We start from the raw sequence: 25475 nt of genomic DNA, 5'->3' as shown, positions 1-25475 counted from the left end.
CCCCCCAATAACCTTACAGTTACTACTCAAACATGCTTTTTTTTTTTTGTCTTATCTGCCAGGGCTATAATGTTGGCTGTGGCTACTTTTTCCACAACAAGTAAAGCTGGAAAAACTGAATAAATACAGTCAGGCCGTGGCCACTTCATCTGCAGTATTCATAACTCACACAGTTGGAAGTTCCCAGAACAGCTGATTCACACACTCACAACCAACGCTGCAGCGACAGCCCCACAATGTGCTAATGTCAGTGACAGGGTGGTATGTGACAGCGCGGGGAGGGCCGGGGACAAGCTTTAAACAAGGATGGCTTTGCTTTTTTTTTTTTATATACATATATATATATATATATATAGTGTCAGAGCAGAATTAAGAAAAAGGATAGTCGGGTTCCTAATTAAACTATACTACCATGACTTGCTTTACGATTTACTTTTTTACTAAATGCTTTGTTATGTATATAATTATTCAGTCAATTTGTATTCTCTGAACTATTGGCGTTGGAGGCTGTACTAGGCAGAGGGAGAAACCGCGGAGTTCAGTTCAGTTTACAGCTGCAGACTAATATGTGACAAGGGGGGGGGTTCATTATTTGGGTTTTATTTTGAAGAGCCTAGTGCCTGCACGGCAGTACCTCAGCTATTATTTCAGTGGAAACAAGCTTTTTTTTTTTTTGGCTTTTCAGTCCTCTTAGAAACAGTTGAGAGTCATAAAACTACGTGAGTGTTAAAACCAAGTTGCAGCTGCTGACCTGCAGCGAAGGAAGCGATGTCCTCCCGCCTGCCACATACCCAAGAACCTTCCCCTTCCCAAACGTCACAGCCGCTGCTTCTCTGCCTTGGTGCATTTCTCTGGCTTATGCAATTCTTCAGCATTCTGAAAGTATTGGTAATGTGGAAATTCACACAGAAAACAAGGAAACCCAAAGGCTGTGGGTGAAGTGAAGCTGCTGCAGAACTTGGGTCCAGCTGGTGGCTGAACGCACAGATCTCCAGCCGGTGACACTGCTGAAGGGGGAGTTTGCTTCCCCACACGATCAGCTGAAGTTTTCTTCCCCACACGATCAGCTGAAGAACCCAGTGTCCTGCTTTGATGACAGCATCAGAGCGCGCCTCGCACAGCAGCCTGGACAGCAGTGGGCTACACGAAACAACGACTGACAACACAACACTTTGCGTCATAAAACCGCTCAGCAAGACAACTTCAGAGCCACCAGTCAAGAGTTTCCACTTAATCTGCTCTACTTGCTTATGCTTTTAATGCTGGGAAACATGTCAACTTAATGCTAACAAGACAGCTTGCTGATTTGCTAACACAACTGGGGTATTTTAGCATTAATTCAAAATTTGGTCCTTTATTAGGTATATATAAGTTTACAAATGGTAACAAAAGTATTACATTTCTGAAGAAAACACACCAAATCACATTTCCAAGAGCTCTTCAAAATTCTTCTCCTTTAAAACAGTCTGATTATTTTCTGTTTAAATACGTATAATGCGTTTCCTGATTTTCATTAGGCCACAGGAACTGTATTACATCACAAACAGGTTCACCTGCAACGCCAGACACCGCTCACTGAAAATACTCTGCCCTTTCACAGTTTAGTCCTTGATTAACTGATTTTCTTCTGACTTCTACTATTCTTTGGGTCCCAGAGTATAACAACATTAAAATACACCAAAAATAATAAAAAGTGTAAGCAAGAAATAACGGACACGGATAGAGGGAATAAGTCCGGTAACCTGTGTGGAGGAGGCACTGCAGCGCTGGCTAGAGACAGGACGCCCATCAGGGTTACGGAAAGAAGAAACTGTAAGATAAGGAATGATATATTAGCTAGTGGTGATTTAACACCTCAAACGAGCAAGCATCATTACTTGGGTGCTCTGTATTCTTCAGTCTATACATAGATGACACCGCAGAAAAATTATAGCACACCTCTACACTGAGATAGCGCGGCTTTCCCTGTTCGGGGCTTTATACACGGTTACGGACATAAAACTGGTTTATGCAAGTGCTCCGGTACCACAAAGAGCTGCAACTGAGAGTTACAGGAGTTAAAATTGCTTACCAGACTCCTGACAATCTTGGGAAAAGACTTGAACCAAGACACATAGCCCTTCAGGGAAAGGGAGAAGGGTTTCAGCTGCAGGTCCTCTGCTGAAGTCTTCTCAAATATGGAAAAGGAAGCCGCGCAGACTGAGAGGAATGCCAGCATGGTCACAGCGTAGGGCAGCAGCAGGCCGTCCTTCAGCAGAAGGGGCAACATACTGTTAAAACACAATTACCCGCAGAATTGAGTGCACATTCCGAGTTATATTTCAAAGAACGTAAAAAGAAGAGGAAAAAGAATACATTTATACTTAGTAGAATTGGGGAAGAACACTGTTTTTAAATAATGTTAACAGTGTCCAACTCACCTGAAAGTTGATACAAGTAAAAACCACGTAGCCATAAAGGGGATTTCATTTATGATTAAGCAGACTGGTCTAAAACAAAAAGAGGAAAAACAGATATGCAAATGCTGAAGTGACAGTGATTCAGCCTTCCCCAAGGACGCTGCACTCCCCCTGCTCTGGGAGGCCGAGCAGAGCTCTGCCCACTCCCCACAGGCACCGGCTCAGAGAATCCAGGCACAGGCAGTGCCCCAAGCGCGGCATCCTCTGCTGGGGTGCCCTGCTCCCCACTGAACCCCAGCCTGCAAACGCTCTGCCCGGCACGGGGCGTCGCTCAGGGGATGGGAAAAACACACCCTAAGGACAAAGGGAGAGAGGGCCCCTTTACCATCGCTGTTAGTGAGGTATCAATTGCCCAGTTCAACTTGCCAGCGGGCTCCAGCCTCGCTGGGCAGCTAAGCCACGTCTCTGCCCTCTGCACCAACCCCGCAGCAGCCTGTCCCTGGGCAAACAGCTACGCTCTGTGCCACGTCCTGCTCCGGCAAAGCCAGTCAGAGCGCTGCCCCGCAGAGACCAGCACGGCTGTATTTGTATACTTACAAGTTATTCAGAATATCAAATGTGTAGAGTTTTTAAAATCAGATACATTTGTAAGCGAGAAAGCAGCACGCAATAACAAGACAAGGAAAAAAAGATCAAAATATATCCACAGAAAAATAATTTACTTACACTGACACTAGAAGAATAGATTTTTCATGTACTTGAAAGGAGAACAGGAAAAATGACAATGCACAACTAACCTTAGAAAAGGAAATCAGAGGTGTATTAGCATATGTGACCGCAATGCAAAGCACTGGGTTAGTTTCTCTGCTGGCATAGACTTTACATGAACATATGAGCTAAACGATCTGATTTTTCTAATTAACTGCTACATTTACTCCAGTGCAATTTACAAGCACACAGAGCTGCTTCTGTTACCACCGATACATAAAAACAAACAGATTGTTTGAAAGTTTACCCAGAATTATTCAGAAAGCACTTCCTGTGAAGAGCCCTCACTCTTGCTCAGCTTTACTGGCAAGAGCAGCCCCACCAGGTACACCGCAGACTATTCGCACACAGAAGCCCTGGCAAAGTTCAGTTATGGCGAAAGCCACACACCTTTTTAACATAAAATTTTGCTCATCATCATGAGCAGCCAATACACCAAAGTAAACAAACAGTCTGGTTTTTTTTTCACCAAATAAAACCACACTGTAAAACATAAACTAATTCTTAGAAAGGATAAATGTTAGTTTTAGCAACGTTGCGATAAATTCTCAAACAGTACTCACATAAAATTAAAAATAAAAATTATCTTCTAACTCTTGAAACCTTAGGACCAGCTCCATATAATTTTGATTTCAAGGTTTGTGCGTAAGTCATGTTGATGTGCTTAAATTCAATGATACAATATGACTAAGAAAAGGCAAGGATTTTGGAAATAGCATCATTTTCTTTTCAAACTACTAATGAACTGACAACGTCCATCTTGGGACATTTTATTGAATTTTGCAGCCAGTGCAGTACGAAAAACTAGCACTTTGGAAGCTAAACAAAAAGAGGAGAAAATCCAGTTCTATATGAGGCTTCAATGTATACGGAACCTTCTCAAGATTCTTCAGAGGAAGATAATAAAAACACAGCATTAAATTAAGAAAACTGAGGCTAAGGAAAAAAGTCTGGGTTTAAAAGACGGGTCAGATCCCCCTGGACATGTGACAGCAAAACACTTTTTAACCCCTCTGTTCATCAGAAACAGGATGCATTTAGTGGCAGAGGCACCCCTGCACCTTGCAGCGACTGTGAGCAGAACTGGTGGTGGCACAGCGGTGCTGGACATAAAACAAAGAGCAATGAAAAACATCCACTTACCAAAGCAAATTTAAATCCTCGCAGAGAAGGCTGGACGGTCAGTTTTATACAAGTAGGAAGCAGGCTCAGGAATGTTACAGCAAAGCTAAAGAATTTTGTACGAAAAACAGTTTTAATACATGAGTAACTACATCCACGAGATCAGATAATCACTTTTAAAAACGATGGAAGTTAGGAATTCAGTTGGAATTTTCCGAAGTACAAAATCCCTCAAGGAGACTCAATCACAAGAGAAGAGCACTGAGCGCCTTTGCGAAAAGGGAATAAAGCATTTCCATTAATATTTCAGACTCTGGACACCTAGACTTGAATTCTTCACTTTGTCAAAAACAAAACTGTGAACTCGGACTTCTAAAAGCACTGAAAGAGGTAATTCTTTGAAAGAGAAAGCATAAAAGTTTTAACTCAGTTTTAAACAAACAAGTAGCTTAAATCACTATATAAATAAGGAGGAAGTTTTTCAGTCATAAATATTCCTCACAGTACTTAGGGAAACCCTTATCACTTGGGAGAAAAGTCCACTATAGGAAAGAAAACATTTTTTCAAGACTTTAAACACCGTTTCTCCTAATTCTTCGACAAAAAATACTCATTTCGCAAAAAATAATGCAAATAAAAAAACTACCTAAACCACTTAGTTATGTCTTACCTGAGTTTTAGTTGAGTTTGAGGTGATACTATATTCTTTATCTTTATAAGGACACTTAGACTGCACCAAATATTGGCTACTTTATCCTGGAAAGGAAAGGAGAAAAAAAAAAAAAAGGTAATTAATGATAATTTCATTCATTTAAATTTATATTTGTGACAACAGTGGAGCTTAGGAGGTGGGGGATTGTTGTGTTTTTACCACGATACTACAAAAAGACACTTACAGAGATACATCATAGTCTTAGATGTACATTAAATTATTCCAGTCTTCAAAAATGGAAAATTTTAAGAGACTCAATTAAAAGAACGTTCTAAAATAACTGAGAAATAATTCTTCAGCACAGGAGACTACTTCGTAACTCATGAGATCACACATTTTGTGAAAATAAGGCTCTGAAATGATCCGTCCCTGATTAAACAGTGCCATATATGAATCTTTTTTCAAGTGCGAAGACATTCTGCGTATTGTCACATTCCATTACATACCTGAACGTATTTAGCTGTGCTTACTGCTTGCTAGCAATGACAGAGTTAACCTCTAATAAATCAAGAAGTCTAAAGACATTAGCAGTTGTGCTAGGATCACTTTCAAAATTAAATTTGTAACTACAGCTATCGTGCTCGTGAAACTCATCCCTAAACAGCTGCTTGAATCACAGCTGTGTAGACATAACAGCAAGAGAGCGACCAGCACCAACAACTGAGCCATCGTCCTCCTGTGCTCACCAGCGATACAGAGTATGCGCTTCAAATCTGCTGAGGATTACGGGGGAACAGAGGGTTTGGCAGCACCAGCAAACACACAAGACGCCTACTTAATAGCCAATACGATTTTACAACCATCAGCATTTGTTACTGCTTCTGTAAATGGGAACCGATTCAAAGAACCTGTTACACGCACCCCGGTATAAATTTACTGCGCATTGCTTACGTGGACAATTTCTCATTTTATCTAGATTAGCATCCAGCAAAGTCACTCCCCTGATCAACTCAGAAAATATTTGGGCTAATATTAGACTAAAATCCTTAAGCTCTTTCACACTCATTGGTTATTGGCATTTACAGATTTCATTTTTAAACTTCGTACTGGATAAGAAGTCTGGTGACCAAAGCTTTATAAATTCCAGATATTTCCCAAGGAATAGGGTTATTGGGTTGGGTTGGTTTTTTTGTTGGTTTTTTTTGGTTGGTTGGTTGGTTGGTTTTTTTGTGTGTGTGTGTGCATGTGATCTTTTGTGGGGGTTACGTTGGGGGGGAGTGGGTTGTTTGGTTTGGGGTTTTGGTGGCTCGTTTGTTTGTTTTTTAATAAACTAGTAGAGAATACGCTGAGAAGACTTCTGTACAGCTGCCTAAATAAAATGCTGCCTTTGGTACATCAGCATTAACTTTTGAAGAAAAAAGTGCCAGTTGTGACATTCAGACAGAATTATTATATTATAATAATATTATTTATATTAAAAGAAATTTTAAGATTAATCAAGCCGTGTAAGTATTTGCTTAAATCCCTGTGACATCAAAACCTGAAAATTCAAAGCTTCATTTTATTGGTTAAACTTGAAGTTGAGAATTTGCTTTTAAAAGTGTAATATTAAGGCTCAGGCTCTAATTAAGCAAAACAATAAGCCAGTGTTACTTGGGAAATGAGTACCCTTTACCCTTCCTTTTATGGGGGAGACTGCTGGGGGGTCAGCAGTAGGCAAGCGGGTAATCGCTTTGCTGGACAAAGGCTGCAGTACCCAGCGCCTTGCAGCAAGTGTCGACAGCCTGAGGGAAAGTAAAAGCAAAACTGGCCTAAAACTTTTGGAAAATATTGTGGAAACTTGCATTGGAAGTACAAGGTGGGTCAAAAAGGAAGATCTAGGCTGCACCCAAAACACTATTTTTGGGGTTTTTTTTCTGTTTTTTTTTTTTTAATAACAAGTCCGGTTGAAAAAAGCCATGCAGAAGCAAAGACAGAGACTGAAGCCGTTAACTTTTACGGTTACATCTTCTGACTCTGTCAATTACTGTGGAATCTATTTCAATGGAAAAATGTATGGATTGAAGTATGGGTTTGATGATGGGATAAGTGTTGTCTACTCATATAATATCCTGGAAGATGCCAGCTGAGCTGGGGTTAAATACTGGATTAAATAACTGGCAAGAAATGACTGCTGAAGAAGCCAGCTCAAATTACTAGTTCTGTGGTGTGTCTCCCACATGAAATCCCTAAAGGTCACGATGAAGGTTTCTCAAGGGATCTAAGAATACAGAACATTTACAGCGGGGTGGGGGAGAAGAAAACATGCATGCCTCAAACAAGCCTCGGTCAATGGGAAAGAGTCTTCTGAGTACTTGCATGATTTGTGCCATGTCGGTACAGAACGGGAGCCAGCAGACAGCAAAGGAAACCACCACTGTCCCTGCTATTTTAGTTAACAACACTAATCTGCAATCAAAAGAAAAGCTCACATGAGAAAAGATACATCCAGCTACTGGTAACAAAAGTCAGTTCTTAATTTATAGCGTAAACGTTTTTTTAAAAAAAGAGATAAAGAATGGAAGGCAAATCTAAACAAGAAGAGGTATCAGTACCACAGAAAAAGTTCATCATCCCCAGATTAGTGATACCAACTCCGCGAGAACCACAGAGCCGCTGCTGTCAATTTAATCACGTTGCCTGCTGCAGCCCATATTTAAATTAGCTTACGGAATGAAGAGTGCTAAGAAAGGACACCTAAACAGATTTTGCTATTTGCTCAGTGGAAATACTTTATGTAGATCTCAACAAGAAATATTTATTTTGCTGGAGAGAAATACATTACAACAAGGTAAGTATCTTCCACTAGAAATTAATTCGGCAATTCCCGCATACAAATAAGGAGAACGACATTCTCAATGCCAGGCTGCCTGCACGTATTCTTGAGAAAGATAAAATGGTTTAAAGTCACTTACCCCTTTCCTTTCAGTCCCTTCTTGAAGCACTTTCCAAGTAAATAGCAAAAAAAGGGCAGAGAATGGTAGAGTTCCATTTGCTTATAATTTAAGGCCAAGCAAAATGCCACTGACCCCAAAAGGTCCCAGTCATAAGACAAACAAAGAACGCCCCACAAGGCGAAGCCCAGGCTCACTGAGTTGTATATGGTTTTTTATGTCAAGGACAAGATATACATCTTCCTACTGGAAGTCAGTAACGAACGCCCTGAGGGACAAGCATAAAATACCGTGCAAAATAAGTTTTTCCAAGTTAGTTTTAAAAACACATTGCCAGTTGTGACTACGAAGTTCAGAGACAGAAATAATTTTACTTCTATTTAAAGTGCAATTTTTGTATTTCCAAGAGCTTGATTCAAAGCTCGCGCAGGCAAAAATGAGGACAAATCGTATAATTAACACACACACGCATAATATATACTCAGTCAACCAAGTTTTTGATGACTGTACTTAAGTAAGACACATCAGGGTAAATATTTTTTTATTGGAATTTACATGATTAAGGACAAAGCTTTCAAGAGTCTCTCCTCCAAGCTCCCAAAAGGTACGTGCAGAATATTCAAATACATCAGTATTTAATTTATATATTATTTAGTTCAAGGATTCCTGAGGCTTTTGTGATTATATTACACTCGCAACGCACCCTCATCCACGACCAGTTCCCTCGGCTGCTAATGCTGTACAAACAATGAATAACAGTTACTAAAAGCAACGTTTCTTCCTTAGGACTTTGAGAACAGGTTCCTAAGCTCAGTTGAGTTTGAAGAGACTAAGCTACACTTACTATCAAGTTGCAACAAAAGATTAGCTTTGTCTTTTACCGCTATTTTTACACAACGAGAGAAACCAAATAAGATACTTGTATTGTCAGAAGTTTCGCAATATTTTGTTTTCTCCTTGTCAATATAAATAACTGTGACAACACACCGAGATTGCCTACGTTGTTTTCAGCCCACTCCAATTTCCCACTCAAAACCACCGCGTATATTTGAGATCACATCAGCGGGTAGTTATACCAAAAGGCTGTGATCTTGCAGAGATGTGCAGCAGCAGTTAAGGTGTAAATCTCTCGACTTCTTAGGAGCCGGTCACAGATAGTGACTCATCTAAGAGTCACAGGGCTGGAAGAGACCACAGGAGACCACGCAGAACACCTGTCCGCTGCAGTGTCTGCTACACCTGTGTCAGTCCTGACAATGAGGTTTGCTGAACCTTTTCTTAAAGATCTTGAGGCTGCAGATTCCACAACATCCACAGACAATCTATTCCAGCATTTCACTGTAACTAAAGTTCAAAAGATTTTTCCATGTATTAAAAAAAAACCAAATATTCCCTACAGTAACTTAGGGCCATTACTTCTTGCCCTGTCCAACACCAGACAAACAGAAAAGATTATTGCCTTCCTCTTTGTACACCTTTTGCAGATTAGAAAACTAACCCTCTGCCTTTTTCTGGCCACCACTTCTCTCACCTAAGTTGAATTGCATTCATTCCCGTCCCCATTCTTGTAAGCAACGTCTCCAGGTGATCCACATCTTTAGAGAGTCACACCAAAAATAGAATTTCAGAATTCCTGAACTGTAACTCAAATATCCAATAGCATGATGATTTTTTTTTCCCTTCCAAATCTACTTTCTAAGATATATCATCTTTCAAGTTCGCCATGCACTCCTTGGAAGAGAACCACAAATTAGTAAACTTGATTTAGTAGATGCTGAGATTCAATATCTCCTTAGAATATTTAAATATCCACATTTATCACAAGTCCAGGACTGTGTCCCTCTGGCTCGACGGCACTGAGCAGCACGGCCTGGAGCACTCAACCAACAGCATTTGCTTGCTGATGTACAAAACAAGTATAAAAACTGAAATCTTATTAAAAAAAGAGCCACCTGTGAAGGTGTCTGCCACCAATACTGACTAGTTAGCTCTGACGGCCCAACTCCTATTAGATGCCTACCTTTTAAGTGGTGAAGCATCAAGTGATGTGAATCCACTCTCAAGTAATCGTAAAGGCAAGACAGACTGGCACACTTTATAGAACTGAACGTTTTACACAACTGCACTTGACACACTCCTCTGCCATCTCAAGAAGAACTAAGGTGATTCTTTCTCCAAACACAAATCACAGGAGCACAAACCGTCGTTCTTTTCACTGTCATTGATGTTTTCTGCAATAAAGTGACTGACAGAAATATAAGCTATTTGTGTTCGGATTATCTATCCCAATATCAACTATTTATCTCCAATATATTTAAGACTTACAGTTTTCTTTAATATTCTCTGCTTTGGGGTAGGCAGAAGCCCCTCAGATGACTTTGTACACAAAAGTACCCTTCTGCCCAGCTAAAGACAAGTACTAAAGAACAGTGGTATTTTAAATGGAAACTGATTTCACTGCAGAACAAGGATACTGGAAGTGTCCGTGGTCAATAAGAATGAGGCCTGGATAAAGCAGGATGCAGAGAGCGCTGGAAACCTGGAAAGAAGGATCAGAAAAGGAAAGGGGAAAATAATTATTTCTAAGTTAGACTCCAGACAAGGAACTTATACTACTTCTCCAGTACAAAAACGGTGCATCCTATATGTAGAAATCATCTTCTCTACAAGTAATCTGTCAGTCGTATTTTGAGGAATAAAAAAGGATACAGATTTTCCATAAATAAAAAAGTACTGAATGGAGACCAGCCTGCCCTTTGCCAACCAGCTCAAAGATCACCTGCACCCACCTTAACCTTTGGAATTAGTCCAAAAATCAGAAGACTTATTATTCCAAAGTGTATTCGTTCTACCAGAAGGAGCGTGCAAGACAAAGCAGTTCCTAGATTCCCCCTGTCACAGCACAAATCTTGGGTTTACTACCCAAGTAATAAATTCAGAAAGAAATAATTCAGGAGTTCATGCCTACTAAACTTCAAAGCATCTTGTTATTGTTATTGAAAGCATTAAAATAATTGCTGTAAGATAATAGCTTTTTTTTAAATCTTTTTAACTGAAAAGCCTTTAATACGAGATATACTAATTGTCATCCATTTTACGTCAATTGAAGACATCACAGTGTTCTATACCTTAATTAACTCTGATACGGTTACATTTCTATCCTGTTTTAACAGTATGTTTTCTTTGGGTTTTAATTTACACACACACCAGATACTTGCCTTCTTTTTAGTAGATGTTTCTTTCAAGGAAAAACAATATAAAATAACTGCAGGAATATAAACCAGCAAATCAGCAACAAACACTGAAAAATAAAGATTAACTTTATGTTAGAATCCTCCTGCATACCTCGTCTTAACGCTATCCACGTTGTGTATTTTTATCTGGATTGTGAATCTTTGACTCTGCTTACAGTTTTAATTTCTCGATGCTCCACTTCTTCGTCGTATTTGGTGTAAAAAAACCCTCAGATTACAATAACTACACAGCGTTGGAGTAAGACTTGTTGCCTACCTTTGAATGTAGGGTTTGCATCTGTATCCTCACTGAAAACTTCACTTTAGTCATTCAATTCAACTGAAGTTCAAAAGGCGTGTGACTACAGCTTCAGCTGAACATGCTTTTATTTTGTCTTACGTTGCCTCACAGTATGTCTCACTGTTTTAAAGACAGCTGGCAATTACACCAAAGCGAGTTTTTTTCAATTGTTTTCAGAAAGACAAAGTAGAGGCAAATAAACATTAAAATATCAGAGAGTCCTTCATTAGAATAAACTGGGTAGTTCCACTTCAAAGGACAAAAAGAAGGAGGTCCACAGAATTTGATCTTGTTAATGTTTCTAACACTATCATTTCTGATGTCCAAAAGCTGCTGCTTCCATGTGTTCAGCTGTTTTGGCTCCTGGCACAGCCTCAGTCAATAAGGGAGCACACTCTAGTTCCTCACATGCCGAAACGAGAGAAGGCATTCTTAATTCTCAAAAGAAATCAACTACAGCTAGATCCAGTCAAGTTGTTTGATGGAACAGATAGTCTGAAGACACAAATAATTAAGAAGCACTAGATTGTAACAATCTCCACTGTATCTGTGTGAATTACTAGTGATGTGGATAAATAGACTAAAACTAGTCATTTGGCTTTGATCGTCTGCCTACAGCAAATATATGTAAGAGGGTCGACAAGGAAACAGAACCAGCAGGTTAACCTGCCTAGAATTATGTCAACTCCTGCTCCTGCTTAAACCACCAGGTGAATTCTTCTGGAGCGTTGTCTTAAGGGCCTGAGAAAAATCTTCCATTATTTCTATAAACTGTAGATGCTGAGATTCAATATCTCCTTAGAATATTTAAACATCCACATTTATCACAAGTCCAGGACCGTGTCCCTCTGGCTCGATGGCACTGAGCAGCACGGCCTGGAGCACTCAACTAACAGCATTTGCTTGCTGATGTACAAAACAAGTATAAAAACTGAAATCTTATTAAAAAAAGAGCCACCTGTGAAGGTGTGCTCAGAAAATATGCAACTATTCCAAGAGGGAAGTACACTTTGCCTCTTTTGAGTCATGGGCTTTGGAAGAGTGTGTTTAAAGATATCAGTTATTTGGTGATGAATCATCGTGCAGGCTTAAACCAGAATTAAACAAATATACCCAAGGCATTAGCAAAACAAATACACTAACACGTAAAATAAAGGTGTATTACCAACAGCTGACATTGACCATTCTGAATTATTTTAATGAATTCTTCTAATGGCTATTGTTAAAAAAGGGTTTTTAGTTCTCCTAGATCCATCAGTGGTTTGTCAAGTGAGTTGATTTCAAAATTAATAAAGACCATTTCAAGGGTAATTAAGTTCTAGCGATTTTTATTTTTTTTCAATTCAGTCAATTACTAGAGACCAGACTGAGAGGTTTGTGAAGTACAGAGAAGCTACTGATGAACAACAAATTCTGTTGTTGCAATCACAAAGCATTTTGTGGAACTCTACTGTTATGTAAAGCAAAAGACGGATTTAAAATGAAAGAAAATAGTAACAGGATAATATGGCATCTGCCATTGCTTAGAGAACAAGAGCTCACTGGCCACATGGTTTGCTGGCCTACTGATACAGCTACTGAATTAAGTTATCTACATTTTTTTCTGCCCTTGTTTTATCCTTTTCTTTGTAGAGACAGTTCAAAATAATCAAATGGTCAGATGATTGCCTACAGGAAAATGAAATTTAGTATAAAAATGGTAAAATACATTTTTACTTTTTTGTTAGCAGAAGTTTATCTCTAGGACGTGGTGACCGTTTGAAGGGAAAGTGACATCTTTAGAGAAGTATCAAATATCTCTCCCTTTCAGATAAGTTATTCAGTTCATAATAAAGATCTCCGAGACCTCAAGAGGCTGTTAAGTCAGTGAATGCCACTCTACATGCAAAATAATTTTACAGTAAAACCCAAGCCAAGCTGAAAATGAAAAACGTACTTATCAGAATGGAAGGGAAAACAACAATGCTATTTTCAAAATTAAAGAATGCGTCTATGCTACAAGAAAAAAAAAGTAGCTTTGTTTTAGAATTTTTACTGAACCAATTTGGTTGAAAACTTGTTTGTATATTTTAAATTTATCAGCTTCACAAATGATGGCAGAAAAGAAAAGAACAGAGGAGTCTGGTTCAAAAATGGACCTGCAAAGCCACCCAAGTCAAAGAACTGAGAATAAACTGGTAAAGACAGAGAAGCTGCATGATATTAAACATGCTAAATTAGTAAGCAAGACAAAGCTGTACAATCATCCTAAGGAAATATAATTTTCCTACCTGTTGTACGCATAAATAACTTATGTGGCTGACTCTCATACCCCCGAGATGTGTGCAGAGCAATCCAATCAGGATTTATTAACTTTGCACTGTAAAACAAAGTACAGACACATCAAAATGTAGACAGTTCTCATTTCCCTTTACACTCCCTTCAGCAATAAAGATGACATGCACAGGAGCATATTCCAAGAATTAAGATGAATGAGAAGAAATATTTCAAAGAGCAATAGTGATCAATGAAAGATTTTCCTCACCGCTAGATCAGTTTACGCTATAGACTTTAGCTGCTATTTCACAATTAAAAAAAAATAATAATCTTTGAGAACAGTAAAAATGGAATACAATATTTATGAGGACAAGATAACCACCTTCAGTCTAGTTCCACTGACTTTTAAAAAAACAATTGTAAATACCTTTCATACTTAAGTATTAAATATAAACCATTTACAGTTCACATAGATGCCCCACATAGCTGTGCCTGTGCACTTTAACCTACATTCTTATTCCATAAGTCTCATTCCAACAGCAGTAAAGCCCTCGTGGAAAAAGTATTCCAATAACAGAATTCTATTTACATGATATCCAGTCATCAAATGTCACTTGGGCTCTCAATACAGGAGAGGCTTCCCATGCGATGCACCCAATTCCTACAGCGCTTTCCTCTGTGCATCACTGACCCAACAGCGGCTTATATGAAAAATGAAGTATCTAAATCACACCTAAAACTGCTAAAATTTAGAGGCCTGGCAAAAAGAAAAAGGTAACCCTTCAGTCTCCCTTGCAATAATTACAAGACAGAAAAACAGCAGTATTCATTTTAAGCAACAGGGATACACACAAAATCTGTTTCCCTAGCTTTAAAATAGCAAACAATACTTTCCAGAGTGGTAGTTTTTAGCTACTAGTTTCTCTCAACAGGAAAGAAAGAAAAAAAAAGAAGGGAAAAAAAGAAAAAAAAAGGTGAATGTGATGCTTTGTATTCTTCACAGAAGTAGGCATTTAAAATAATGAACTTACATGTAAGCACACAGAAAACTGTGATAGGCAGTAAGAGGTGGATAATCAAGGCCCCAGTACAGTAGGTTGTTATCACTTGTATTGAAGTACCTAAAAAAAAATTTAAAGAAGGATCTACATTTCCAGCCCAAGGAAAAGGTGGAATATTAAACCAAATATTTTTATAAATGTATTCAAAAATGAAACAGAAGTTAGCAATTTCTGTATCTGCTTTATTTTACTCTGTGCAAAAAAAATCCCAAGCAACAACACAAAAGCAAAATTGATTCAGAGTACACTCACTTGTGTTTGCAAAATGGAAGATTTAACTGCTAGAGGTCACTTACCTAGAGAGGGGAAAATCCTTAATGTGAACAGAGTTTGACAAAAATCCAGAGGCTAAGACAAAGCCTGGATAAAAATAGTTGTATACATCTACTGTAGCTCTAGATTTGTTTATGTGGTAGGCTTTGCAGGTCTGCACCTCCATCTACAAACCAAACCTACATTTTTCATGCATGCCAATTATTCCGGTAGACAGCAGTCAGTTTGCCAAAAAGGAAATAAAACCAATACAGTTACAAGGAAATTTCAAGAGAAATGGAATTCAGTAGTGATTTTTTTTCCTTATATTAATCCTAGATTCCTTTTTTTCCTGGGCCTGGACAGCACATTTAGTATGTGACAATGACTTCTGAATGCTACTCTTTTCGACTGTATTGCAGCAAGTTGTGAGCTGCTTCTGCTCAACAGACCTTAATATGAAAATTCTGAAAACCCATCAGTTGAAGTTACACTGCTGGAAAGCAACTGAACAGAAGTGGAAAAGGGTAGTGTAAAGATATTACACAGGCAAACAAAAAGCAGCATAGCTCTGGAAGAAAACTATGCCACAGCAGGTGCACCTATGCAATTCTGTTAGCACAAATGGAGGAGTTGGGGCAAAAAAGTTCCTTTGAAGGGAACACCACGTTATCAGAGTAACACCTCCTGAATAAACAACACAAGGTCATCAGCCTCAATCCGATCTGTCAGCCAAACCACTTTACCTAGTTCTACCTCAAAACTCAGGCGGATCACGTGAGAAAAAGGAAAAGGATTTTCCAATTTGTAATTACACTGTGTTGGTATTTCTACGGAAGGCTGGCAGCAGTTAGAATTAAGACTCCTCTTCCAAATGAGAAACAGAAGGTTTTATCCCAGGAAAACAGAAGTTACAAAAATAAGGCATCAGACCCTTTATATCTCACAGTGAAACAGACTAACTAGTCTAACTGCCAAGGGGCAAGCTCTTGGCTTCTCCAGTTTCTCTCTTCAAATGCAGCCAATTTTTGACATTTATTATAGTAAATGATATTTCTTGAATCCTTTATGAGCTGCCTGAAGTATCTTATGAACTGATGATAAATCATGTTTCTTTGAGTTGCACCTCTGCTTCTTATCCTAGAATTCAAGACTGCTCATGCCAAGGCAGTTCAGGTTCTTCAGGCAGACTGTAATAGTCTGCAAACTTAGTAGTAAACTTTCCAGTTTGTTTTGGTTTTTTTTTTTTTTCATTTTACCTGCCATAAACTCAGTTTCAAAAGAAAAAACAATCCCTATACCCAGTAATATATAGCAAAAAAGCCTTCACACTTTTAATTACCAGTATAATAAGAAAGGACGTTCTTAAAGTAGCCTTTAATAAATAATGTCAAGACTCTAAAGAATAATATTAAAAAAAAGAAATACTTAAATTCCGGCCTCTGGCTTAGTGAAATGTCACACAAAGAAACTAAGTACGAACCACACCGTAGTTTACTGCAGCATTACTTTTTTAATAAATCTTTGGTTTGGATCAAAGAGAATAAGCACAGAACATGCAGCTATATTACCTATACATGCCTGTTTAAATGGGACAATTAAGCCTGTGAAAAGATCAAGAGATCTTACAGGACTATACCCTCACAAGAGATCTGCTCTCTAGATTTACCTAGACAAATTTACAGAAGAGCACGTGCTTGCTGCGTAGACAGCTTTTCTAAATGCTAAACAAACAACAGCACTAGAAGTGATTACAATCTCAACTTCAAATGTGAATGCTATTTTTACATACCAGAGCATGTAATATCTTTTCACACTGCGTATTTCTATAATACAGGAGGGGAAAGACAGCTTAGTATTCTAGAATGTAATCCCTTGCATGTCAGCCGAGATGTTATTTTCCAAACGCCCAAGACAGAATATGACTTTGCCGTATTAGCAATTCAATTCCCAAAGCAGACCCAATCCAAAAAACTTCTGTTATAAATAAAACGAAGAGCAAATACAACAAGACTGAGATGCCCAACTGGCAGCCCATAGGCTAAACCCAGCCTGCAATATAGTTTCATCTGGCCCCTGGGAATGCCTAGAAATAATGACTGCTATAACTCTTAATTTTAAGTACATATAGTTCCGCGTAGCAGAGTGGATCAAAGCTGCCAAGTCTATTATTATGTAAGCTCTCCATTATCCAAACTCTGGCACAATGAGGGGTTTAGATATCCCAGAAAAAAGTGGAAGAGAAATGATAATATAGACACAAGAGGATGATCTGAAGTCACAACAGAGAGTCATCTGCAGAGTTCAACAGTGCACCATACTTTCAGAATTGGCCCCACGTATATTTACAGAAATACAACTGAATTAATATTCTATTCTGTCATATCAGCTTGTTCCCCAACAAATATCTGAGGAAAAAACTACACCAAACAGAATGCCACTATCCCTGTTGGAAGAAGACCTGGAGCTCCAATGTATTCCAATTTATGTTGTAGCATATATATGGACTAAATAATTTTTACCGTTCCATGCAAGCTCTAAGGAGGATTAGGAATAATGTAAAAATAAATAAAATATTTGGAATAATTTTCCTACTGTTTTAAGTGATCTGTATAAATTAAGTTCACTATCCTTACATCTAGATTCCAGGCACCCACATTTTAAAATCTATATTAAGAACATGGGTGTGAACAACAAACTCCCAGGCGTAGAAAACAACCAGTGCCTCCAGCACAAGAATCCAGGTCTCTGCATTTACTGGCAAGCCTCGTAGCTTGGCAGAGATGAGCACAGTTCGTTTTGGTAGCGCTGATAATCACGGAAGTTTTTGTGCATTAGAGAACTGGAACTCAGGAAGCCGAAATGATTTTTTTCTAAGCCAGGAGAACAAGCTTCTCTATGATCTCTAAAAAATTGCTTCTTGATCTTTCCTGTCAATTCAAAACAAAGCCGGAGCTTCACAGAAAGTCCTACCAGTCAGAATATTTTATCATACAAGCTCACAGCTAGCAAGTCAAAGCTCCAAATTTCAGCTTTTTTCTTTTTTGTGAAGAAAATGGTACCTCCGTCTAAGAACAGGGTGATATTATATTACTATAAAAAGGTTTTTAGAACAGTTCAGAGAACAATCGAAGATGTTGCAGAGATCTTAAACTTAAAGGTATATTAAAGTAAGACACGAACCAAAGTTTCATTACATTTACCCGTTTGTAACCTGAACTACAAGAGCACTACGTACCACTGCCTGATGGGCAAATTGTAAGTAACTTCTTGCCAGTGTCTCTGAGCTTCATAGTCTCCATACATAGGTGGTTTTCCTGCACCTAAAAAGAAATGACAGAGTATGCAGGAATTCATTCAGTTTATGCAGATTGCTTTGCCTCCAGATATGTATTTGCATATTAATATATTACTAATTTTATTCTCCTTTCTTCTCTGATATTTGAGAACAAAATAGAGCCCTCATCTGCTATGCAGTCTGCTATGCAGTCTAACAGGGAGGAAAAAAAAAAGTTATGTATTCTTTTGGCTCTCTGGATATTTCTGCGATAAGCATTTATCAAGATACTCCACTGTGAAGAATTGCTTCCTCACCTGACAAAAAAAAAAAAAAAAAATCATTTCCAAGTGTAGATGAAAAATGTGGCACTTTCTCCGAAATAAGAAAACGTACATAAAGGACATCTTATACTGATTTTGTGTGAACTACTTCACTTTCTTAGTATATAATAATTGACAATGTTCTCCCTTGTGTTTCAGCCATGTCGTGGTACTTTGCTATTAAAAGTAACAGCCAGCCTTATTTTTAAATTTACTTAGAACTAGGACCTGCTGCAAGTCCCCCAGGTTCCTCTCCCTTTCCTCTGCTGCCTGCTTTGTAACACTAGCAATAATACTGCATCTGTCCCTTTCCCCGTGCTTCTTAATAAAGAGTTAATAAAAATGAGCCATTTACTAAATCAGGCCATTCAGTACACAGAATAGGTTTAGAATATTTTTTTGTTATCATCTACAAAGCTTTCAAAATAATAGCTGCTCCATTCTGGTTGACAGGAATTCTCTCTCACACGTTTTTCAACTGAGTGATTGTTATGTAGCAGTTCTGCAAGTGGATTATGTTAAAGGACACTTTTCACACATGCATACACAAGTCTCTTAGGAAACTAAGATATATTTTTTTTCCACAGAAAAAAGCTTTATCAATGCAAATACTTCAGATGTCTACTCATAAACAATTCTCTCAATGTAAGCCTAACTCTGATAATGGCAGTATATTAAGCATCTTTATCACAGAGTTTATTTACTTCTATTAGCCTGCACTTATTGAGAACAGAAACTGGACTGATAGTACTTCGAGTAAAATATTGACACCAGACAGACAGAGATTTAAGAGTTTCTTTAAAATATAGGAAAGCCATCTATATTTTTTTCACATGATCTATGTTTGTGGGAGTCACACTAGCTCAGATATGTACTATTTATTCCTGGGTAGTGGATTGAACAGATTATCTCCACTAATTTATTCTTGGGTAGTAGATTATCTCCACCATATGACATACTCAACTAAAAGTTTCCCGAATAAGTGAGGTCACTAGAGAATAGCAGTCTTATCGGTGGCCATCCTGTAACTATAAATTTAGTGGAACAAAAAACCTGTCATAGGATTACTAGAATACAAAAATAGGTGTTAGCCAAATTTTCGAGTGTGTATGTGTGTGTGTTTGTGCGTATATACACATATAAACATAAACACAAGCATGTTTTACTTCAGCTTCTCCCCCTCAAAAAAAAAAAAAAAAATAAAGAGGAGAAGAAATGATCTGGCTTCAGAATATTCAAAAGAGATCTTAATCCAAAGGATCAATTACTAAAAAGCCAAATACAGAGACTGATCACACATCAGTTAGAGAATGCATAGTTAGCTTCTGCCTACAGCAGGCATCATGTACACAGCCAAACAGCATTCAGAAATAACAAAAACAGAGTATTATATTTTAAAAGGGTCACAAATACTTTACATTTAGAGTGGTGTTACTCACTTTTATTGTTACCTGGAAACAGACATTTTTAAGGGTCTGAAGCTGCCTTTCAACACGGCTATTTAGCTTCTACCCGTTTAGCAGGAGTTTGGCAATGCATTAAAAAAAATTACACATTATCTATGAAGTTCTTCCTCAATAATTCTCCAAGACCAACTAATCTAAGCTCATTGTAAATGTTAACCTTTCAAAACTAGGTATTAGTTATCTGCTTTCTCACCATCACTAATTCCAGAGGCAGATCCAAAAGCATGCTTGATGGCAAGTAACAACAGAATGGAAATGATACAACGATACGAGACTCTACAGTAAATGAGGGCAGAATTAACCTCTTTGCTTCTGGCCATCCATGCCGCGTGTGGCTTCAGACTATGCCGAATCAGCATTTCTACCAGAGTCTGCTTCAGAGAACGACCACTACTTCTAATCCTTCGCTCAACTTTATTGCATTGATCAGCAGTGAAAGCAAAACAACAGGACCATGTCAGTTTAAACATTACCCTGCCCGATTTTTTCCTTCCTCCTGTCATTAAAGGTTTATTACATCTGAAGGAAGTCAAAGAGGAAAAAAAACCACCTCACTGTACTTATGCATTTGACAGCTCTTTCTAACATTCAGGTTTGTCTTTTTTCCAGCCAGCCAATGCTCAAAGTTAAGCACATGCTTTAATAATTTGCTTGATTGGATAGGGCTCAGATTTTCCTATTCCAAAAGAAATTATACAATCATAGTGTATGAAACAAGATTTTAAAATTGTTGTTTCAGTTCAGGCATTATTTTGAGACTCTTTTGGAATCTTGATTGGCTTGAAATTAAATAAGCTTTTAAAAAAATCTAGTTAGCAATGTAATTGTAAGCATCTGCAGTACAACAGAAATTTAATATGGTATGGCAAAGGACAGGCTGTTTGCTTTTCTGCCTACAGATGGGTAAAAGAGAGCCTCAGTTACCTACAGAACAGATTTCTCATAACGGCGTTTTCAGAAAGCAAACTCAAAATAAGAGAACTGTGCAAGAAGGTATGCATGCAACTTATCTTCAAACAAAGTCCTTCAGATAAACGGAACCCAGGAGTTACCAGTTTATAATCACTAGAATACTACTGAACAGCTCCAACTACTCGGGAAACGAGGCTCCCAATTGCCTTAACAGAAAGCCAGAGCTGAATTTGACTTAGCTTGCGATTCTTTTAGCTGATGGGGATTGAAAGGAATGGTTCATTTAAAAAAAAAAAAAATAAAAAAAAAATTGCAGAGAGCAAGCTTTGTGCAAGCTTATTTGAAGTGTAGGAACGGCATTGAGAGGTTTGGGAAAAAACCTTGCTAGTTCTTTGCAAGCATTATGAGATGGGGAGGAGAAAAACTCATCTATTAAAAGAATATAGCTCTAGTTCATGCTATAAACAATCTTAAGGGAGTATAGCTACAAGGCAGAATGTAATCGCTCACTCCATGTCACCCTTACACTGTCTTCATTATCACCAGTACAGTTTATCTAAATACAAATTACGGCTATATCTGTTATAGAACTTAAAGGACAAGATTAAACAAATGTACAATTGGACTGCAATAATATTCTGCAGCTACTTAAACAAAAAAGACACAGGGGTGAACAGCCAGCTGTTCTTTGGCTCCTCCTAAAACACTACTGACCGTCATCCCCCCTCCCTCCAAAAAAACAGAAGTTGCAAAGGGTTTTTTTCAGTATTTTGTTCCAAGCGGCTGTGATGTTAATCACTGCACACTTCAGAAAAATAAGAATAAGGTATTATATGAACCTTAGGGAAACAGAGAGGCACTAAAATACGACAGTACTTGAAATAACACATTGCTTCCTATTTATGATTTTACATGCAAGTTTATTTTAATTTATCACAAGCTCCATAATTCACCTTCATGTGGTTGTTTTACAGACCGTGAACACGTATTACCTGAATAAGAACCAAGCGATACAGTCCAGCGTACAGTAAGTGCTAGTAAAACAGTAATTGTCATTAAGCTCCACTTCTCCATAGTCGGTCTTTGTAACAAGCCAAAAGGTACCTGAAAGAACACCATAATCATTGCTACAATACTGTCCAAGTTTTTGTTCCTTAGGCTTTTAATGGCACTACTGACAGTCCCAGTTTTCTCCCCACCCAGAAACATTCTGTCACTATCTTGCGTCTGGAAGCACGCTGCAATCAGGAGGGGGTTTCAGTACTGGAAAATTTCTAACTGGGAAGCGAAATGCTGCCCAGAAACAATTTCTCCCGTTTCTGAGCTAGAAGCTGAAAAGGCATCTGCCAAAATGCATAAACAGCAAGAAGAAGGGTAAAAGATTTCAATCCACTTAAGAGAAATCAAATACCAGATCAACACCACGCTGTACACACAGGTACATACTTAAGCATCATCTTAATAAGCTCCACACAATTTGTTAGGCAAACATGTAGCATGTTTTACCTGTAAGTGACAAGAGAAGATTCTAAAAGAGACCAGTAAAAAAGATTGCGTCGGTACCCAAAATACTCATGCCAATCATGTAGGTTAAGTAGCTGACAAACTAATATTTGCCACTGAACAAGGAAAACCTCTTCAAAGAAGTCTATAAAAAGTCACAGATCAATAACTCACTAGAAAAAAAAAAATACTGTTAATAAGCACACAGTTTTAAAGGCTGCGTTGCGTTAATGCCCCAGTATTAAGTTAATGCCACTTATTTTCTTGACTAAGACCACCACAGCCAAATTACGCAACATACAGACCTGGTATAGGCTTCTCTGTTGGTTTAAACATATTTGAAAACCATTTTAAAGTTAACAGTGTACTGGCAGGTCTTATGCTGGAACAGGTATTATCTGTTCTCCTGCAGCCATTATAAAAGCAGAGCCCATCGTAAACTCTGTATCACGTGTTCTGATTCCACAGGAATACAGTCATGAGCCAATACATGACCACAAATTAAATGCATACTACTGACCTAGGAAGGCAAACATCTGGCGTTAATGATCAAAAATCCCTGATCTGAGTCTTACTTCAGTCTCCCTTATACTCAAAAAGGGGCTTGAAATTCCACCTCTCCCTTCCCAAGCATAAGCCCACTGTCCATCAGCAACCTCTCCCTAGAGGATACACCAGATGAAACCTACCAGGCTCAAGGGATCTTCATCCTTCTAACGAAAAAAGCAGGAGGACTGCTCTCCCACCAAGCTCGCTTGACCATACTAGGGATCTAGTAACCCTAAGAAATTTTGCTAAAAGCCACGTGCATCAAACTCAGAAATCAAGAAACGGGAAAGTAATGATGTTGCCCTATGCAAAAAACATTAATTATAGAATATGCAAGCTTTGACACAGAGAATCAAAAATATTTTCATCTCCATTAGAAAAAAAATTGAAGAAACTACTCCAGTCTTGACAGTGAGAGACAGCAGTAAATCCAAAGGCTGTACTTCTGCCAGATCAGCAGCAATAACACCGTTCCCCCCCCAGTCAGCAATAGATACATTACAGAATAGCGAACGAGCCTGGGTACAACTGACAAAGACTTTCGTCACAGAAGAGCCATCATCAGATTTAAGTGAGTTTAATACACTTGCCACTGCCAAAAAAAAAAAAAAACCACAAAAAAGTCCCACACAGCAGCAGTACTGAACTGCTGTTTTAGCAACAGACAAGCAACATCTAAGACAGGTTTAGGTTATTCTGCTCAAACTATATCCATATTTATTTACTAGTCGCAGAAAGGTATGACCCAACACCACCATCAAGGGGAAAAAAAAATTACTTCAGCAATATAAAACTATGACAGCAGTGGATCACCATCTATAGGTGAATCCTGATATTTGCATGCTTTCAGTGCTACACCTGCACCTAAGCCGCAGGATTGGCACATATATCTAAATAAGATACTGAGGTAGAGTCTGTAGAAGATTTTACTCTAAATGAACTCTCATGCTTCCTAAACTTGGGCCCAGTAAGACCAGGGTCCTATATAACTTACAAAAATCAAGTGTCATAAGCCTGGCCTTTACCTTCTATAAAATACCCACATCTGGCCTTCCTTTCTATCTCAGTTAGAACAAGTATTAATTAATTGTATCTCCTTAATTCCTGCACAATGACAACCTCACCTGCAGATTCTCCCATCTCTGTTCCTCTCATTTCCTTCTGCATTCCCTACGTTTGGGGTAACTATCATTTTCTGGGGTACTGAAATTTCCCCTGTCAAAAGTGGTTCTAAAAAAATTCTTTCCTACATTTTTAATCTTTAGTAATTATTCCATGCGTCCTGAAACTAAAGCCGTGCTTTTATTAGATTGTAAAACATGGATCTCTGATTTTTGCTACCCCATAGATAGCAATGTTAAACAAATAAGACTTTCCAGGAGATGATAAAGCTGGTTTAGTCAGTCTCAACTTAAAGTTTCCACCTTCTGCCTCAGGATGGGCAAAACTAAAGGGTCTCTCAAGCGAGATGCCACAGGATGAAAATCACAGCCCCAAACGCCCGCTATCCCTCACGCTGCCCGCTATGAAGATTCAGATAAATAGCACCGATAGAAACCACCCACTCCTTTTGCCAAAGGGAAACTCACAGAACTCAGTCACGGACGCACGACCCTTAGCATAACCCATCGTTTGCAAAGAGATGGCTGCACGCAGCTCAGCAGCACCCTTCCCTTCCTCCAAAAAAAAAAAAAAAAAAAAAACCAAAAAAAAAACCAAAAAGCCCACAGACGCTAAATTAAGAATGCAATTTGTTGAAGGAACACCCGCTCCACAACCCTACTGCTCCCCTGTTCCTTGTCAGGAAACGCTTTTATTTCTCACGTTCCCTTCATTCATCCCCAGCCGCCTCAGGGAGAGGCGCGGGGGCGAGCCGCAGCCCGGGGCCTCCCTGCCTCCCCCTCAGCCCGCTCTGACCGACCCCCGACCCCCAGCCCCGCACCCGGGGGAAGCGCCGGAGGGGATGCGGGGTACAGCCCGCCCCACACACTAACCCCGGCCGAGCAGCCCCCTCCCGAGCCCTGAGGGACCGGACACGGAGGACACGGACGCCACCGCCACCCCCCCGCCACGGCCCGGCCCTTCCCGCCGCTCCTTACTGGACACAACGGTCGCGCACGCGCTTCCGCCTGGGAAGCGGCTTCCGGCCGTTAGGGCGGCGCGGGGCGCACGCGCGGGAGGAGGGCGCGGGTCTGCGCCTGCGCGGCGCGGCGGCGGGATGGCGGCGGCCGCCCTCGGGTGGCGGCTGCCCTCGGGGCGGCGAGACGGGCTCCGCCGGGGTGCGGTGGGTTGCGGGAGGTGGGCAGGAGAGGGCCGCCGGCCCCTGGTCCTCCTCGGGGGTGGCGGGGAATCCGGGAATGGCGGCGTTCCTCAGGAGACATGGCGGAGTGCTCGGCCGCTGTGGAAGAGGCGCTCAGCGCCGGGCAGGGACCTGGCCTGCCCCGGGCCCGGTGTCACCCCGGATGGTG

The 25475-nt window shown here is 39.4% G+C and overlaps 1 protein-coding gene across 4 annotated transcripts; it reads right to left on the bottom strand.

The window, feature by feature from the left end:
- Positions 1 to 589: 589 nt before the first annotated feature.
- On the bottom strand, positions 590 to 25168 carry ALG6 (ALG6 alpha-1,3-glucosyltransferase). 4 transcript variants are annotated; one of them, XM_054212712.1, is made up of 15 exons: positions 25107 to 25168; positions 21948 to 22059; positions 18216 to 18300; positions 14696 to 14785; positions 13679 to 13767; positions 11093 to 11175; positions 10349 to 10413; positions 7896 to 8081; positions 7254 to 7389; positions 4960 to 5045; positions 4311 to 4395; positions 3126 to 3196; positions 2421 to 2489; positions 2072 to 2270; positions 590 to 1810 (listed from the first exon to the last, which is right to left on the bottom strand). In XM_054212712.1, the coding sequence occupies exons 2-15, from the start codon at positions 22027 to 22029 to the stop codon at positions 1613 to 1615; spliced, it is 1524 nt and encodes a 507-aa protein (XP_054068687.1). In that variant the 5' UTR covers positions 22030 to 22059; positions 25107 to 25168; the 3' UTR covers positions 590 to 1612. The 4 variants fall into 4 exon arrangements, with proteins under 4 accessions (XP_054068687.1, XP_054068686.1, XP_054068690.1 ...); XM_054212711.1 differs by lacking the exon at positions 25107 to 25168 and adding an exon at positions 25002 to 25079; XM_054212715.1 differs by lacking the exon at positions 25107 to 25168 and adding an exon at positions 24950 to 24970.
- Between the last annotated feature and the right edge of the window lie 307 nt (positions 25169 to 25475).

The sequence above is a fragment of the Rissa tridactyla genome, chromosome 8 (genome assembly GCF_028500815.1).
Source record: "Rissa tridactyla isolate bRisTri1 chromosome 8, bRisTri1.patW.cur.20221130, whole genome shotgun sequence".
Taxonomy (NCBI): Eukaryota; Metazoa; Chordata; class Aves; order Charadriiformes; family Laridae; genus Rissa; species Rissa tridactyla.
This window is presented reverse-complemented; position numbering and strand designations above follow the sequence as displayed.